Source organism: Eurytemora carolleeae, unplaced genomic scaffold, assembly GCF_000591075.1.
Source record: "Eurytemora carolleeae unplaced genomic scaffold, Eaff_2.0 scaffold578, whole genome shotgun sequence".
NCBI classification, from domain to species: Eukaryota; Metazoa; Arthropoda; class Copepoda; order Calanoida; family Temoridae; genus Eurytemora; species Eurytemora carolleeae.
This window is the reverse complement of record NW_019396575.1, coordinates 10,679-28,027: the sequence shown is the minus strand read 5'-3', so window position 1 is coordinate 28,027 and position 17,349 is coordinate 10,679. Positions and strand designations below refer to the sequence as shown.

The following is a 17,349-nucleotide window of genomic DNA, read 5'->3' as shown; positions in this document are numbered from 1 at the left end:
CTGGAAACCACGGCTGAGAACCAGATAGAACTAGTTAAGGATGGATCTTGAGATGAGCATGACGAAACCTATGGAGTTCTGGGACATAGGGAAACCGACAATGAGAGGGATCCGAAAATGTACGAAATGCGGAACATTTAACGGAACAAGGTGAGAATAGAAATCAACGATTTCGTTCAGAATTAGACATTTTCATGGTTAATTTAATAAAATAAACAAAATTCTCAATATCTCTGTTATTTTTTAAAACAAAAAAATGGCAGACCACATTTTGGAACTGGCTAGGGCAATTTTTTTATTGTTTCATAAAATATTGAAATAAAATTGGGTTGCCTACAATGAATGGCGCAAACTTTTTCTATGGTTTATGACGTCCTTCTAGTCTTCAATCAATTATTGTTAGTCCGGGTTATTTAGATTAAAACTGTCTCTAAACAGCTTTGTTCTAATCTCAATCCCTGGATTCTTATCATATAATAAACTCATTTTTTTTTTATCTCAATTACTTTTAATGTTGCTCCTTCCCTCTTATATTCTCCTAAATTCTTCTAAATTCTTAATAAATCTCCAGTTTTCTGGCAAAGCTCCTGTTCCATCCTGCACCTGTCTGTATTATAAAGGATTAATGAATCTGTCCGTATTATAGAGGAATATTGTTTACTGCATCTGCCTGTATTATAGAGGAATATTGTTTACTGCATCTGCCTGTATTATAGAGGAATATTGTTTAATGAATCTGTATTATAGAGGAATATTGCTTAATGAATCTGTCTGTATTATAAAGGATTAATGAATCTGTCTGTATTATAAAGGAATAATGTTTACTGCATCTGTCCGTATTATAGAGGAATATTGTTTACTGCATCTGCCTGTATTATAGAGGAATATTGTTTAACGAATCTGTATTATAGAGGAATATTGTTTAACGAATCTGCCTTTATTATACAGGAATATTGTTATATTAATCTGCCTGCATATAGAGAATATTGTTTAATAAATCTGTCTGTATTATAAAGGAATATTGTTGAATGAATCTGTCTGTATTATGAAGGAATAATGTTTAATGAATCTGCCTGTATTATAGAGGAATATTGTCTAATGAATGTATTTTAGAGGAAAATTAACAAATTTGTCTGTTTTATAGATGAATATTGTTTAATAAATCTGCCTGTATTATAGATGAATATTGTTTAATTAATCTGCCTGTATTATAGAGAAATATTGTTTGATAATCTGCCTGTATTATAGAGAAATATTGTTTGTCAATCTGCCTGTATTATAGAGGAATATTGTTTAAAGGATCGACCTGTATTATAGAGTAATATTGTTTAACGAATCGGCCTGTATTTTAGAGGAATAGCGTGTAAGAATAAATCCTGTGGAATGGTATTTCGTTCTAATACGGACACTAAGAAGCAAGCAGGGGACGCTAGTAAACTTTATACAGGAAAATATTCAGACTTTAAACCTAGAAAATTAATTGTATTTCTAACTGATGTCGTAACTTATTTGTTGTGTAATCGTTAATCTTGAATGCTTGATCTCAATATCCAATATGAGATTGGGCACTTTTAAATTAAAGGATAAAGGCTCGATTCTCCCAATTGAAGTTATCCCTGTAGTGAATGACCGCCATGTAGGGTTTCCAGCGAAAAGGAAGAGAAATTATTTATATGACATGATAAAAATCAAATATTGAGCTTTCAGAGCAGAGATTTCCACTAGTTCTTTTGAGCAATTGTTGCACCTTTAGTATTTTCGCATTTTCGCGAAATTTTTTGTTCGAAAATTTTGCTTAGTTTTCGCTTCATTTATTTTTGCGAAAAAATTCGAAATTTTAAGTTGTACTGCACACTGTACTGTTTACTAGTGTAAATTTTAAGTTGTACTGCACGCTGTACTGTTCACTAGTGTAAATTTTAAGTTGTACTGCACACTGTACTGTTCACTAGTGTAAATTTTAAGTTGTACTGCACACTGTACTGTTCACTAGTGTAAATTGGTGCAGTAAAAAAACGTTCTGTGTTTGCCGCCTGCAATAACAAAATTACGGTTACGAAAGTTTTTTAATATACTTGGAAGTGTTTGAATGAGCATTAATAACCCTGTCTTATTTCAAGTAAGGAGAAACATTGGTTCCCCTTTATTATCATTTTATGTTATTTATCAAAATTTATCAATAGTATGATAATATGTTTTGTTGTTTTTATCCCATCTCGAATATGCAGTACTGTACAGGCACGGATATGCAAATCTACAGTGTACGGATAACTAGGGACCGTGGACCAGATTATAGAGGATTTGTCTTGGTAAGTAACAACAAAATTGAGCTGGGGTATTTTCTTTATAAATCCCCCCTCTCAACTCCTCTGAAAAATGTTTTTTACTGATGTTTAAGTAAGGTTTCAAATGACCCTCCATGCAAATGCCCGATTCACAACGGTACCCTTCAAACCTTTATCTGATAAATAATGTGAAAGATATTTTCTTTTCTTTTTTCTAGGTTAAAAATATTTTAATTATATACGCCAGTCACTTCCGTACAGAAACAAAAATTAAAAATAATAAAAATCAATAGTTTATGTCAAATTTCATAATTTTTTTGTCCCAGAGCTCCGAAAATCATTCCTCCTCAAGGGTTTATTCTTAAAGATATTTTATTATGTAACCCTGAAATTGAGACTAAAACCAAATCGCCTGTAAAATGTTTTAAACTTTAGAACAGTTGAAGAATGGTTATTTAGTTCTTCTAATAAAAATTAAACTCTACATTCCAAAATTATTAACCCTTTTTTTCAAGGATTCATAACTTCATATTTAAATGGAGGTTTTATCTTTGTATGTGGGTGGGGGGAAACTATTTATTTTAGTGGGAAATATAAATATAAGTTAAAAGTTTATATCTAAAGAGAAAAATTTGCCATTATATTGTATATTGTCCTGAATGTTAATATATTTAGTTACCTATGGTTGAGGGGTTGGATCCTAGCTCTAGGTTGGAGGGTGAAGCTGCTCTCCTGGTTCAGAGTGCTAGTAGATGCTATGTAGAGAACTGTCCTAGATCTCATGTCAAGGAGTTGGATGTTTTAGGTTAGCACAGAAATAAGATATTTAGATTTTCCAAAAAATCAATATTTTTACCCACTTCAACTAATAGAGAAAATTAGTTTTTAAGCCCGAAAAGTATGAACAGCTTCTTATTTTTAACATCATCTTGGAAAAAAGATGAGGAAGATGAATGGTAATTATCTCTATATTTCCTTAGATTTAAAAATATCCTCGGAGGTTATTCATTCTATTCTTGCTTTGCGTCTAGAATGCTTCGCGCCTTCTGATATAACAATTTTATTTTTACGTTATAAACGAACATAATTTATTGGATTTTTATGTTTTGTTGATGAATTTATTTAATTTTCGAAAGTATAAATTTAATTGGCTGCAAAACCCTGAGAATCATTTTAGTCCAACATAAATTGAATCGAACCATATTCGAATAGATGAGGCGAACAGTTATATATATATATATATAATATATAATAAATAAGTATTCACAACATGATTTGAAATTTTTTTGTATCAACATTATGTTTCATGGTATGCATTCTTCAGGAAATAATGTTTAATGANTGTTATCCTCCACAACTGAATAATAATAATAATAATAATATGAATTGCAGCTGTAGGTGAGGGGTGTTCCCATATTCTGAGCTGTTTATCCCCCACTACTAAATAATAATAATAATAATAATTATTGCAGCTGTAGGTGAGGGGTGTTCCCATATTCTGAGCTGTTCATCATCCACTTCTAAATAATAATAATATTGTTTATTCCAGCTGTAGGTGAGGGGTGTTCCCATATTCTGAGCTGTTCATCCTCCACTTCTAAATAATAATAATAATAATAATATTTATTGCAGCTGTAGGTGAGGGGTGTTCCCATATTCTGAGCTGTTTATCTTCCACAACTGAATCTGTTCCTGTCATGCTCCGACACTCTGCCATGAATGATCTAGAAATCAGGGAAACATTGATGAACATAAAGTTATGAGCATATGCCACTCCACAATAATAAAAAAACTATGATGCACCTTTTATCATTTTATAGGAATTTACTAATTTACATTGTTTACATTTTTAATTTAAATAAAAAATAATTTATGATTAATTATTTCTTTTAAAATATGTCCCTATTGGTTGCCTGGACTATCTCCAAGATAAGCCCACCAGAATATTACCGGTATACCCCTCATATGGATAGATACATTTTTTGCCAAATGTTTTGACAATGAAACCTTTTAAAATCATTTGAAGGCCTTTTCGTTTGGTTTAAAAGTTCTTAATTGTATGTTTTGACTTTGGCTGTATTGTATTTTTTTATCAATGTTCAATCTACAGGAGTGAATTTAAACATGATGTTTATAGTTTTGCAGAACATATTTCAGGCCCTTTAGTTCAAAGGGTTAATAAACAGGTAAAAAATAAAGAAAAAAGTTTTTTTCTATTATCTTTCCTTTATAAGTTTTATCATTAAAATTCGAGACGTAATTTCCACTGGCCTTCCATTTATAGAGTAGCATTTCAGATTCACAGATATTCTGTAAGCATTGTCGAGGATTAATGAGACCGCCTTGTTTATTTTCAGTTTTTATTAATTATATTATCAGAGCTGAAAACTGTAGAATGGGATATCCTTAATCCCGATTGGTTAATTAATCTGAGCTAGGAAAATTTGAATGTTAGATATCAGGATTAATGCTTGTTCTCCTCTTGTTATTAATCTCCAGATTAATTAACCGATCGGGATTAAGGAAGGATATCCCATTCTAAAGTTTTCAGCTGAGTTTCTATAATATCTTGAGGATTTATGGAGCAAAAGCTCGGTAAGGAAAGTATCAGAATCCAGAACTACAATATCTTCTTTTATATAGCTGAGATTAAGGTTTAAAGGGTGCAGCTGTGAATAGCAATGGACAATAGCTAGACTCGTTTCACAGAAACTTAATATTTTTAAACTGTACGGTTTTACGACAATCTACGAATGGTCCAACGATTTAAAATTGTATTCTGTAGAAGTTTTCTTTTATGAAACATGCAAATTTGTTATTCTATGTGAAAATATACGGCAAAAACGAACCAAAAACCACCGTTTAAAAACCCCAAAAACTATCGTTTTTGCCTTATATTTTCTTCTAGGGTAACGCATGTTCAATAAAAGCAAACTTCTACAGAATAAAGTTCTAAAATCTCGTAACCTTCTCACATTGTCGTAAAACCTTTTAAGAGACTAAAAACAGTAAAAGTTTCTGTAAAACGAGTCAGGCTATCAGGGTCACTTAAACATTATTTCGTAAGTCTTTTTATTGAATTATTGCTTTTAAAACTGTGTTAATATCTCACCTTTCTTAACTTGAGGCCTAATTTAAAGAATTTGAGCCACGGGTTAAATATTATGGTTCCTGTTAAAATTGTATTCAATGTTTCAAGATTCAAGCCGGCACTCAATTTAAACCCGTTTTTGGCGGATTTGAGATGCGTCTCAGATTCATTAAATTCAAGCTCAGATTTGATTACAAATTTGAAGGGACTGTTAGGTTGTAATTTTAAGTGACTCCGTTTACCGACTATCTATGTCTTATTCATAACGCTATACCCTTTGACTCTAAATGTATGATCAAGAATGTGGAAAACATCATTGTTTTTCTTGCGTTAAACGTGTATAATTCTGAAAAATTCCTCGATTGTTTCTTCGGTAGCAAGAAATCCCTTCAGAAATAATTAAATAATAAAAAATTTCAAATATCCCTGTTCAGACAAAGCTGGTATGGGTACTGTTGTTAATCGGAAATACCATTCTTAAAGTGGAGATTGGAAGTTCTTAAATTACATCTATAGTCCCTTTATGGTACTTTTTTTTATAAAAGACAAATAAATAAAGAATTGTTTATGTCCAGGTATTTGTAGTAAAATGTGAGGCAGATACGCGGCATCCCCTGGGCTACCTTCATATTGCTTTTATCGAACAGAAACTTCGAGATAAACCTGGAGCTGAACAGAAGTTCTTCTGCACATGTGATACTTTTAAAGGACTGGATAGGTTAGTTTAAAGGTCTGGATAGGTTAGTTTAAAGGACTGGATAGGTTAGTTTAAAGGACTGGATAGGTTAGCATAAAGGACAGTATAGGTTAGTTTAAAGGACTGGATACTGGATAGGTTAGTTTAAAGGTTTGGATAGGTAGTTTTAAAGGTCTGGATAGGTTAGTTTAAAGGACTGGATAGGTTAGTTTAAAGGACTGGATAGGTTAGTTTAAAGGACTGGATAGGGTAGTTTAAAGGACTGGATATGTTAGTTTAAAGGTCTGGATAGGTTAGTTTAAAGGTCTGGATAGGTTGGTTTAAAGGAATGGATAGGTTAGTTTAAAGGTCTGGATAGGTTAGTTTAAAGGACTGGATAGGTTAGTTTAAAGGTCTGGATAGGTTAGTTTAAATGTCTGGATAGGTTAGTTTAAAGTTTGGATAGGTTAGTTTAAAGAGCTGGATAGGTTAGTTTTAAGGTCTGGATAGGTTAGTTTAAAGGACTGGATAGGTTAGTTAAAAGGTCTGGATAGGTTAGTTTAAAGGTCTGGATAGGTTAGTTTAAAGGTCTGGATAGGTTAGTTTAAAGAGCTGGATACTTATAGGTTAGTTTAAAAGTCTTGATGGGTAGATTTAAAGGGCTGGATAGGTTTTAAAAAATATTTTTTGGCTTCAACAAGGCTAAATATATACTGGATCTGAATTTAAATTTTAAAGGAAAAGTCGGCATTAGTTCAAGTGATATACAATTTGAAGCATCTTGGGAATTTTTAAGAACAAGGATAACATTAATTTTTTTGCTCATACAGGTTTTAAAGGTTATCATTGTAAATTAGACATGTATCTTTTAAAATGAAGGCAATGACAGTTTTATGTCAGTCTTTGGAAACAGCCACCCCTGTAAATATCGAGTTATAGAGACTGTAAGCGTAATTTTAAGAGACCTTTCAATCACTACGGTACCTTAAAACCCCTGAATGATCATAGTGGACATATAATTCAGATTATATTTCCCCTAAATGCTTTGTATATAGCCGTAAAATTGGAGTGTACGCTAGCGTACTGTGTCAACTCAACGTAGATGACGTCACGTTTATTCCATGAAAATTTAGAATATTTCTTGTTCAACGTGGTTAAAAAAATTTTATGTGAATATTTATATTCTGCCACTTTAAGAAAGTAAATATTTAATGCATTCAAAATAAAAATATCAAGTAAAGTGTTCAACAATTGCAAGTGTTCCTGTAAATAGATAAGGAAAGGTTGTGTCATTCTTAATCATTTAAAGGTTTAAAGGGTTGAAAGGGATGCCTCTCTTTAAATAAAAAGGTGACTTGAAATTACGCTTACAGCCCCTCTATATGTTGATGTGACTAAGGGCCATCACAATCAGAAATTGTAGCCGCATTAGTCTAACATATTAACACCAAATGATATTTTTGATTTAGATCTTGTCGGTACTGGACTCAATGGTCTGGAACACTACGGGAGAAGGAACCAGAATGGATTCTCAAGCGCTGTATTCATTATTATGCATGCTTATGCGCCTTTGCCAGTGACAACAAGCTTAGAGAAGAGTTCAGGTCAACATTTGTTATTTTTAATTAAGAATCGATTGTCCAATGTATTTGTAGAACATACTTTTTACAACTTGTAGTTCAGGGAAAGTGACCCTATATACTATATACATAGATAGCAATGCCCGATTTACAACGGTACCCTTGAAACCTGTTTATGATCAATAATTTGGAAGATAACGTCGTTGTTCTGAATTGAAAAGCGTTTATTTCTGTGAATCTCTCAATCGTTTCTTATAAGCAAGAAATGCGCAAGTGTCTTTTGCAGAGAAAACACAAATGGAAACAAACAGTTTAAATTAACAAAAACATGGATATTTAATTCATACTTTATCAGAATAAGCTTTTAGGGGTACCGATGCCATCTCTGCATGCAGGGTCACTTGAACTTACGATTGTACAGTCCCTTTAAGATTTAGAGTTTATTAAGAGATTATGTCCCTGATCCGAATTTGTGGAGCCTCCAAGACCAACAATCTCCGTAATACAGATTTGTTTAGAATTGGGGTTGATTTGATTGATAACTTTTGTGTTTTGTATTTTTGTATTATCGTATTATTGTATTATCGTATTATTGTATTGTTGTATTATAGTATTATTGTATTATCGTATTATTGTATTATCGTATTTTCGTATTATCGTATTATCGTATTATCGTATTATCGTATTATCGTATTATCGTATTATCGTATTACCGTATTATTGTTAAAGTTGAAAACTAAAGTCTAATATTTTTCACGACATTGGTTCAGAGGTCGAAATTAATTAATCGCGATTAGTTGTTAAACCGGGTCTGGATGGTTGAACTAATGCTTAAAAATAGCTCTACTATCCATGCACTTTTTACTACTTCTTCTTCCTAATTCAGACATCAAGAATATATAATGCAATAGCGCGACCTTTTTTAGGCATTTTATTGACCTGGATTCGAACCTGAACGAGAGAAATACCTCCCCTCAGGTCTTCTCCTTCCTGGGGAACAATGAGAACGGAGAAGCAATACAGGTAGAGTAGAGGTCAAAACTTTTGTATTAGAAAGCACTAATCTACAACTTTTAAATTCTAACCGATTAAGTTCTTAATCTTTGCGAAACAACCATCTCGCCATTTTGTGATCATTAGCTGAAAGCAGATTTTTTTGTGGCTTCAGATTGGTCTACCTCAAGAGTGAAGACGCAACTAGGAAAGTCGTCTTCCTCCCCTCTCCCCCGAATTGCACCTTTGCATTATTATTATTAACTTTAAAATAAAATATATCTGAAGGTTGAGGTTCTAAGTAGTGTTGAGGACGGAAGAGATATTGAGCTGTATGATCCTAACATTAACAATGAACAAATTGAAATACAGGTATTCGTTTTAATCATTTGCAACAACAAAAATGTACAAAATGCTAAATATGCCAAGAATTTGAAAATTGAAGAAAAAAAATGAATGTTTTTTTTAAATGCTTGATTTTGTTTTAGATGGAAACTCCTGACGGTCTTCAGACCATAACGGTTCCAGCTGCAATTCCGGTCAATCAGAAGCGGTCTCTAGTCGACACTGACCGGCAGACCAGTCCAAACAAAAAGAAAATGGGGCAAAACTTGCTGGACACACAAAAGTATTTTAATAATGTAAGTTTCCATTGTTATAACTAAAAAAATATCTTGAAGAGGGTATTGTCCTTTTTTCAAGTAAAAACAAATTTGATGATTTTTATTTTGTTCAGAGTTCCCCCCGACACGAGAGCTCAGTTATCCAGGGGTTTGTTCAATGGTTAGCGAGTATTACAGAACGGATCAACCAGACAATGCATTATCAGTTTCCTGGCAGACCAGATCCTTTAGGTCAGTTGCTCAGTTGTTCGTTTTCAATGTTAGATGTTTTTTGTTTTTGTTGCCCTTTTAAAGGATTGTCTAGCTAGACATGGTAATTGAGCTGAAAATCCAGTATTAAAGAGGCATTTTTTAGGATTCATTTGACACCTCTAAGATGTTTTTACGGTTCATATATGTTAGGCAAGAGTCCAAATCCTCATAGATTGTTCATTTTGAGGGATAGTTTTGAGCATTTAAAAATTAAACAAGAACGGCAACGAAATATGTAACAAACAATCTACAATAAACTAATTAGATTGTTAGGAACATATTTCTCAATTAAAATTTTTCATTAAATCAATGTTAGAATTAATTATTTCTTTTTCATCATTATATTAAATTTCTTACCGCATTCTGTCAGTGCTTTTTTTAAGCATCCCTTTTATTTATCCCCTAGTATCCATGCTTTCCTGGCATACACACTGAATCCTTAAAATTCAGGCCAGGATTGAACTACTAGATCCCACAAAGACCAGGGCAACTGAAGGAGCTCAACCCTATTTTCATTGTATTTCAACCTACAGGTCGTTGTACTTTGTCTGTAGGTTGATTGTTAACAATAATAATAACATGAATTTGTTCTAAGATTTCTTTAAATTCTTCAAAAGTCGTTTTTTAATAAAAATTTCAGAAAATCTGCGGAAATTAACTGAATAAGATTAATGTACTGGACATAGGAGGAGTTCAGATCCTAGTCAGTATATTTACCCTTGCTAATAGTTTTGCAAGGGGGAGAAATGATCAAATGAATTGTTTATTCATTTATTCTCTCACATTTACTCAGGGATTACATAATGAAATAATAACAATAATTAATTAGGTTATAATTACAATTGTTGTTATTAATGAATAAGATTAAAATAATTGAATAAATGTTATTTACCAAATTTAGTGCAGGAATCTCTTAAAAGAAGAAAAACCCTTCACTCTTTTCTTTCATACTGAGTGAAGGTTAAACTTGAACTGGGGTGGGCTATATAAAGTACACAGGTAGTTACATAGTAAGAAATGTCGTCTTTCCATAGAAAGAGTAATATTAAACTTGACAATTAATTATTTTCTATTATTATTTTTAGTTTCTCAACCCGTTCCTAAATAGCTAATTTTTTTACTGTAACATTTTTGTAACATTTTTCGTGGTCAGCATTAAATAATTTCATTTAAAACCGATTCTTAATCCGACCTAAATGAGGATTGAATTTGCGCTCTTGCTGAACAAATATGGACCGTAAAAACGTCTGAAAGGTTTCAAATGAATCCTATACAATTTCTCTACAATACTGCATTCTCATATCAACTACCATGTCTAGCTAGACATTCCCTTTAATGTTTATTTTCAGCGGTTCATGCGACTTAAGTTTTAATTTTCAGTGTACTTCAAATTTTTATTTTAGTGTTCCATGCCTCTGAAATGTTCACATTTATTATTCCATGTGCCTCTAATTTGTATTCATAGTGTTCCATGCCTAACAAATGTTTTTATTTAGTGTTCCATGCCTAACAAATGTTTATATTCAGTGTTCCATGCCTAACAAATGTTTTGGGGTAGTTCCACCCCGCCACCAGTAATTGAAATACAATTAATTATACAACAGTTTGTGGAATCTTAAAAAAGCCAAAAACGCCGCAGGCTCATAACAGCTGGTCCTAAACAATGGATTTTTCTTGTTCTCGGAAAAATTAATAACGAAATGATCCCCAAGTGTGTTTTGAATTACAAAGAGGCCTAAATTAAATTCACATTTATCAACTTTAAAGGGACTGTAAGCGTAATTTAATTAACCCTCCATCCAAGTCTGTGCCCAATTCACAACGGTACCCTCAATAGCTTTGTCTGATCAAATATGAATTTTATATCACTGTTTATAATTTTTAAAGCTAATTATTTTTAATTGTTATTTCTCTACAAAAGAGACATGCGCATTTCTACTGCAGGAACCCATATAGGAATTATCGGAACTTAACACCTTTAATCCCAGAATAATGACGATATCTTCCACATTAGTGACAATATAAAGGTTTTAAGGGTACCATTGTGAATCTGGCATTGTCATCTTCGCTTGGAGGGTCAATTAAAATTACGTTTAAAGTTCCTTTAAAATATTTTTTTAGTACCTTTGGAGACTGTTAGAATTTTTGTTGAAAACAAGGATGGATCGTTTTCCCCTGCTCCTTCTCCTACTCCTCAATCAGATAGGTAGGGTTAGGTTCAGGTTTAATATCCTATACTCCTCAATCATATAGGTAGGGTTAGGTTCAGGTGTATTATCCTACTCCTCACTCTACACTCAGATAGCTAGGGTTAGGTTCAGGTTTAATATCCTACTCCTTCTCCTCACTCAGATAGGTAGGGTTCAGGGTTGAACCAGATTTAGGGTTGGGATCATATAAAGTATCTCAGTTTTTTTATATACTCCTACTCATGATAAAAGTAGGAATATAAAATATTTTCTTCTATTTAATATTTGTGACAGGTTCAGTAAGGTTCCTGGCAAGCACAAGATTAAAGCCCATGAGCTGAAAACCTTCTTAAAGGTTGGAAGTACTGGTCTTGAACCCCAGGGAGCTTCCACCTTTGATATAGAATGGATTCCAGATCTACTACCAACCACCAAGATTGGGGAACTAAGGTAAATTTCAGTGTTTAAAGAGATTTTATATTAGAGTGGTATGTTCGATTCACAACGGTACCCATCGAATGGTATATCCATGGTTTTTTGAACTGAAAATTGTGAAAGAAATTGTCAATAATGATCATTTTTCTAGTTAAAAATCGACAATATCTCCACCGATATTTATCAAATTAAGGTTTAAAGGGTGCCGTAGTGAATCGCCCAAACCCCTCTTAAAATGGGCTACTCCTTTTCTTCTAAAGGCACTAGGATAAATGAGAATCATACATATTTTGAAAAAGTTTAAATAGTTCTTGTTAAGAATTAACACTGCAATGATCGTTATGTCTACTCTAGAATATTCTTATAACCGGCAAACGGCTATTTCATATTTCTACAAAACGTTGTATGATGTTTGTTTGTGTTGCAAGAATGTCTCTTTAACCCAGTACAAAAGTATGCAATCAAAACTAAAAGATTCTAAACTCTAGTAAACGAAACATTATTAAGGGTTACACAGCTTTCCTAGTAGGTATCATCAGTCGATATATTTTATCTTACACAATTTAACATATTTACTCTAATTACTTATCGTTAATTTGTTTTTAGGTTTTTTTTATTCTTTTTTACTAATTCAAAAGGCTCTTGGGCCAAAAAGTAAGATGTATTTAAACTGCTTTTAATGTTTTTCTCGGCCTCCCCCCCCCCCCCTCTAGATATTAAACTCGTGATATGTCCATGACCGTAATCTGCGGTCGTAAAGGTTTAATGTTTACAGCAACCTAGCGGTCAAACAGGTCTGGCGGTCATTCTCACTCACATAAATACAAAGATCTTTTATATGTATATTTAGTTCTAAACTAACCTTTGAGGTGTAAACATGAATCACTCCCTACTTATTCTAGTTGTACATGCTCTTGTACATGTGTACAATGTCAGCTGTCAACAGAAGCTATATGTTTTCAACCAAGTTGTATTTAGAGATGAAGCATCACTAAACATATCTAATATTGAAGCTGTTGCAGCTGATTTTGAAATTAAAAATCAAGATGAAGAAAACTCATTTTTTCAATATAAATATCAAGTCCCCATTCTCGTTGTACTAATCATAATATTCATCATTCTACTGATAGTGCACTGCAAGGTGTACTGCAAAAAAACAACAAGGAAAGAGCAGCAGAATATGGAAATATATCCATTACCGTCCAGAAACTCAGGATTTAAGAGTTCTAATGAAAATCTTGAATCTCAGGAGATTCAAAACCAAACTTCTGTAAATCCTGATATCCTAGAAAAATCAGCAATTTTCTTAGAAAATGAAAAATCCGCAAACTTCAGTTCTTCATTACGAATGGAAGATCAGAAGAAATTGAGAAATCCACCAATTTATTTTAAAAAATCTAACTCAAGAAAGGAAACCATTCACATTCAAGTAAACACCACCAACTCTTTTTATATTTAAATATTATCTGTGTGTCAAAATAGATAATTTATTATGTTTTTAACAGAATAAAAGTTTTAAACATCATTATTTTCTTTCCTTTTCTAGTCAGCTTAGAATTAGATTAGTGAAAGAATTGCGAAATAAGTAGATATAAAGTAAATAACATTTCTAATAAAAAAATATATATTCTGTTAAGAAGTTATGGCCGACCGAGTGTGAAATAAAAACTAGATTTGAAAGTATTTATATTTGAACGTATTTACAAATATAATAAATTTATTTATTTTATTTTAAAAATAAAATGTTTATTAAATTAGCAATTAGTTAAAATGAATAATCTACATTTTATTCATATTTAACAATAAAAAGAGTTACCAAGAGAGTGTTACATTAGTTTCCGTCCTTTGGCAGTTATTTTTTAAGGCGACTCTACCTTGATTTCCACGGAATGATGGTTGATCTTTTTTTTATTTAATAAAGTGCTGGGTTGAATCTCCGTGTGAAATCATTTCGGAATACAAGGAGCGCCGACCCCTACTTCATTTAATGATGGGTTGTCCTTTAATAATAATAATAATAATGCGAGAAAATCTTCAATTCATGAAGCTCTACGTTACATAGCCTACATGATATTACACTTTGACTGTAAAACTGCAATGTTAATGATGATAATATTAAATGTTAAGGATTCAGTTTGAGTACGGGCATATGCAGAACGGACAGTTAGATCCAAGATTTCGATAGTTCCGGTCAACATGATAAGCTGTACTGTGTGCAGTACATTGCTGTACAGTGTAAAGTGCATTACAATTTATTTGTTAAATACTTATTTATTTTTTTGTATTTTTTTTCAATATTTTTTTTAAGCATTGCTGTGAATTTTTCGAGACTTTAAACTGATTTTTGTATACATGGTTATTGGTTACACACACAAGATGAGACTGATAAAAACTCATTTGATTTGGCGATCTCAAGGATAAATGAAGTATTTGATGATTTAATACTGATTTTGCAAAGAAAGAAACAAGTTTACAGTTGCAGCAAAATGAATTTTAGTAAAGATACAGTATAAATTCCGCGAAGTCGTCTCTGAGGAGTAACCCTGTATATTAAAATATAATATATATTGCAAAATTATGCAACTGGCAAGTTTACCGATGTATCACTAATTTAACAAATAAAAAACTCATCAGTTTTCAAATAAAATAAATTCTTGCAGTTCTCAAAATGATGTAATTTTTGAAAACCTGTTTTAAAGTTTGTACCTCAAGAAGTCTGTCTAGTGCAGTTTACATGATATAGTTTTATTTATTCTTCAGATGGAAGTTACAAATATGCAAAAACTGGGAGTTGGGCTTTCGAGCTTTGGAGTATTCTTTCTTCTCCTAGGCGTTCTACTTCTCTTCGACAAGGGTCTTCTTGCCATAGGAAACCTGTTCTGCCTAGCAGGTCAAGACTTTACTTTTACAGGGCATAAATCACCCCTCCCCCCCCCCCCTATTTTATTCATTTTTCAAAGATTTTTCATATGTTTTGCTTGTTTAGAATGTTGGATTCATAGCATAGCGCTAAGATTGAAAAGTTTCGGAAATAAAGTACGTTAAACTTTTTTCTATTAACGTCTTAATCTTTGGTATTTTTTACTCTTAATTATTCAAATTTTCCGGGATGAGCTTGTTACAATCATTTGCAGATAAAGTGTGTCGCACGAAACATGAGATACTGATTTTAAGTCATTTAAGTCCATGATAAACTTAGCCCTCCTTGAATTGTCATTTTTAGTGGAACACCGTTGACATTTCCATTTGACTGATGAGGAATGTATTATAACGCCCTCCGTTCAAGTCAAGTTGGCTTGAAATTGTTTAAGGATTGATGAACAAATGATTACTCTAGGACTAGGATGTGTGATGGGTCTGGAAAAGTCGTCTTCTTTCTTCCTTCAGCCCGAGCGGAAAAAGGGCAGCGCTGCGTTCCTGGGTGGAATAGTAGTTTTGCTTTCCGGATATCCCTTCATTGGAATGCTTATTGAAGCCTACGGGTTTGTCGCTTTGTTCGGAGGATTTTTCCCCATGGCCATATCATTCCTGAGACAGGTTAGTGGCATTAATTTGTTTCTGTAAAGAGAGTGGTCGCGAAAAATGAAATTTGTATGGACGCTACGTTCTTCGGTGTGAGTCGTTCTTAACAATTTTCTCCTCATAGACGCAACAGATAGAAGTAAGATCAGTAGCAATCACCATCGAATATTTTTTGACGTTAGCCTTCAATACGCCCTTTCATTTTTTGCAAACACTCCCTTTAAGGGACTCGTACTGTCACGTTTAAAGGTTGGCCTGTGGCATACTCGATTCACAATGATAGGGATCCTTTAAACATTATTCTTATCAATAATGTAAGTTATTGTCGTTCTTCTAGCTTGAAAACTTTTAAGTTTGACAATTTCCTTCATTGTTTTTGCAGCAGAAATACGCAAGTCACTTTTTCCAAAAATCAAAATTGAGTGGAAGTAATTTTCATAGAGAAAAACATGAAAACTTCATTGATTCTTGATCAGACCAAGCTTGAGAGGATATCGATTTGAATCAGACATGCACATTGCACAGTCTCTATCAGTGAGGGGAGGAATCATTTTAACAACTATGGCAATAATATGCAAAAAATCCAAATTTGAGGAAAGTTTTGTTTTTTCAAAAAAGTGACAAGTCACAAGTAATATTAATATTACTATTAACATAATTTAACTTCTCATATTTTTTAACATTTACTTTAAAATCCATTTTTTTCTAATGAAAATGAATATTGATAAAAATATTTTCCAGGTGCCTGTGATTAGTTTGCTTCTGGCTCTACCCGGAGTATCTGATATTTGTGATCGAATAGTTGATCCCAAATCTCAATAGAGGATATTTGGGATAGAATTGTTGTTCCCAAATCTCAATAGAGGATATTTGGGATTAATATTATCCGATTAATGGATCAGAATTATTAACATAAATATAATCATAAAACTGAATTCTTAAATAATATTATCCGATTAATGGATCAGAATTAATGACTATAGTCTGATATATGTGATATGAAACACTACTTTTTTATGTGTCTTAAAATCAATATCAGTGAAATTAAGTCTTCGCCACAAACTCTGAATTTTAATTAATCTGTATCTTTGCAACCTAATGTTGTGACTTAATAAACTAATATTATTTTATCTAGCAGAATTCATAGTATGAAATGTAAGGACTTAGACATTAGGTTGCAAAGATATAAGGATTAAAACATCAGAAATTGTGGCAAAAACTCGATTTTTTAGCTGAGAATTTTATCATTTCTAATTGTTAATTTCTTTACACTATTTAAGTATTAAAAATACATATTTATTTTTAATTTTCTGAATTATAAAGTGAATTTGTTATGTAAACTAAAATGTTATTAACTATGTAAATGAGAAGAGAACGGTTGCATCTACACTTAACAGTTCAAATTACAAACCCGTTTTATTAGCTCTAAAAAGCTTGCAGGTGGTATTCACCACATTTTATTGATCAATTTTTTTATTTATCTTTAAAAAGGGGGGTGTACAATTTGTAGATACCTTTTCGCTCGAATTCTGAACGAAAAATCTGCTTTTTCTCCAGCCACATGTTGTCTTTGAAAAGTAAGACTAATACCAATCAACAGAAAATAGGCTGTTTAGTGTACCCTGAAATTACCCATATACGTGAACGGTCCTTTTAGTTTTCATTATCGTGAATTTATCCATTATAGGAAGCGGTATTCTGAT

At 32.3% G+C, this 17,349-nt stretch overlaps 2 protein-coding genes across 4 annotated transcripts; both read left to right on the top strand.

Annotated features, from left to right (window-relative positions):
- Positions 1-17: 17 nt before the first annotated feature.
- LOC111705755 (uncharacterized protein C2orf42 homolog) lies at positions 18-10,493 on the top strand. Of its 3 annotated transcripts, none has more exons than XM_023478400.1 (13): positions 18-150; positions 1,353-1,447; positions 2,239-2,309; positions 2,961-3,090; positions 3,918-4,020; positions 4,396-4,471; positions 5,952-6,094; positions 7,522-7,656; positions 8,559-8,655; positions 8,914-8,997; positions 9,114-9,266; positions 9,362-9,479; positions 10,402-10,493. In XM_023478400.1, exons 1-13 carry the CDS (start codon positions 41-43, stop codon positions 10,452-10,454), a joined length of 1,368 nt encoding a protein of 455 aa, XP_023334168.1. In that variant the 5' UTR covers positions 18-40; the 3' UTR covers positions 10,455-10,493. The 3 variants fall into 3 exon arrangements, with proteins under 3 accessions (XP_023334168.1, XP_023334170.1, XP_023334169.1); XM_023478402.1 differs by having other exon boundaries at positions 10,407-10,432; XM_023478401.1 differs by lacking the exon at positions 10,402-10,493 and adding an exon at positions 9,951-10,019.
- Positions 10,494-11,602: 1,109 nt separating this feature from the next.
- On the top strand, positions 11,603-16,675 carry LOC111705770 (vesicle transport protein GOT1B). Its single transcript, XM_023478420.1, has 5 exons — positions 11,603-11,706; positions 11,984-12,139; positions 14,252-15,014; positions 15,462-15,661; positions 16,388-16,675. The coding sequence occupies exons 3-5, from the start codon at positions 14,885-14,887 to the stop codon at positions 16,466-16,468; spliced, it is 411 nt and encodes a 136-aa protein (XP_023334188.1). The 5' UTR covers positions 11,603-11,706; positions 11,984-12,139; positions 14,252-14,884; the 3' UTR covers positions 16,469-16,675.
- Positions 16,676-17,349: the final 674 nt, after the last annotated feature.

Bases quoted from the DNA above. Each gene is read 5' to 3' on its own strand.
- LOC111705755 (XM_023478400.1), top strand. From the start codon at position 41: ATGGATCTTGAGATGAGCATGACGAAACCTATGGAGTTCTGGGACATA. The intron at 6,095-7,521 runs GTTAGTTTAAAG...TTTTTGATTTAG, and splicing joins ACTTTTAAAGGACTGGATAG to ATCTTGTCGGTACTGGACTC. The intron at 8,998-9,113 runs GTATTCGTTTTA...ATTTTGTTTTAG, and splicing joins ATGAACAAATTGAAATACAG to ATGGAAACTCCTGACGGTCT.
- LOC111705770 (XM_023478420.1), top strand. From the start codon at position 14,885: ATGGAAGTTACAAATATGCAAAAACTGGGAGTTGGGCTTTCGAGCTTT. The intron at 15,015-15,461 runs GTCAAGACTTTA...TGATTACTCTAG, and splicing joins AAACCTGTTCTGCCTAGCAG to GACTAGGATGTGTGATGGGT. The intron at 15,662-16,387 runs GTTAGTGGCATT...AATATTTTCCAG, and splicing joins CCATATCATTCCTGAGACAG to GTGCCTGTGATTAGTTTGCT.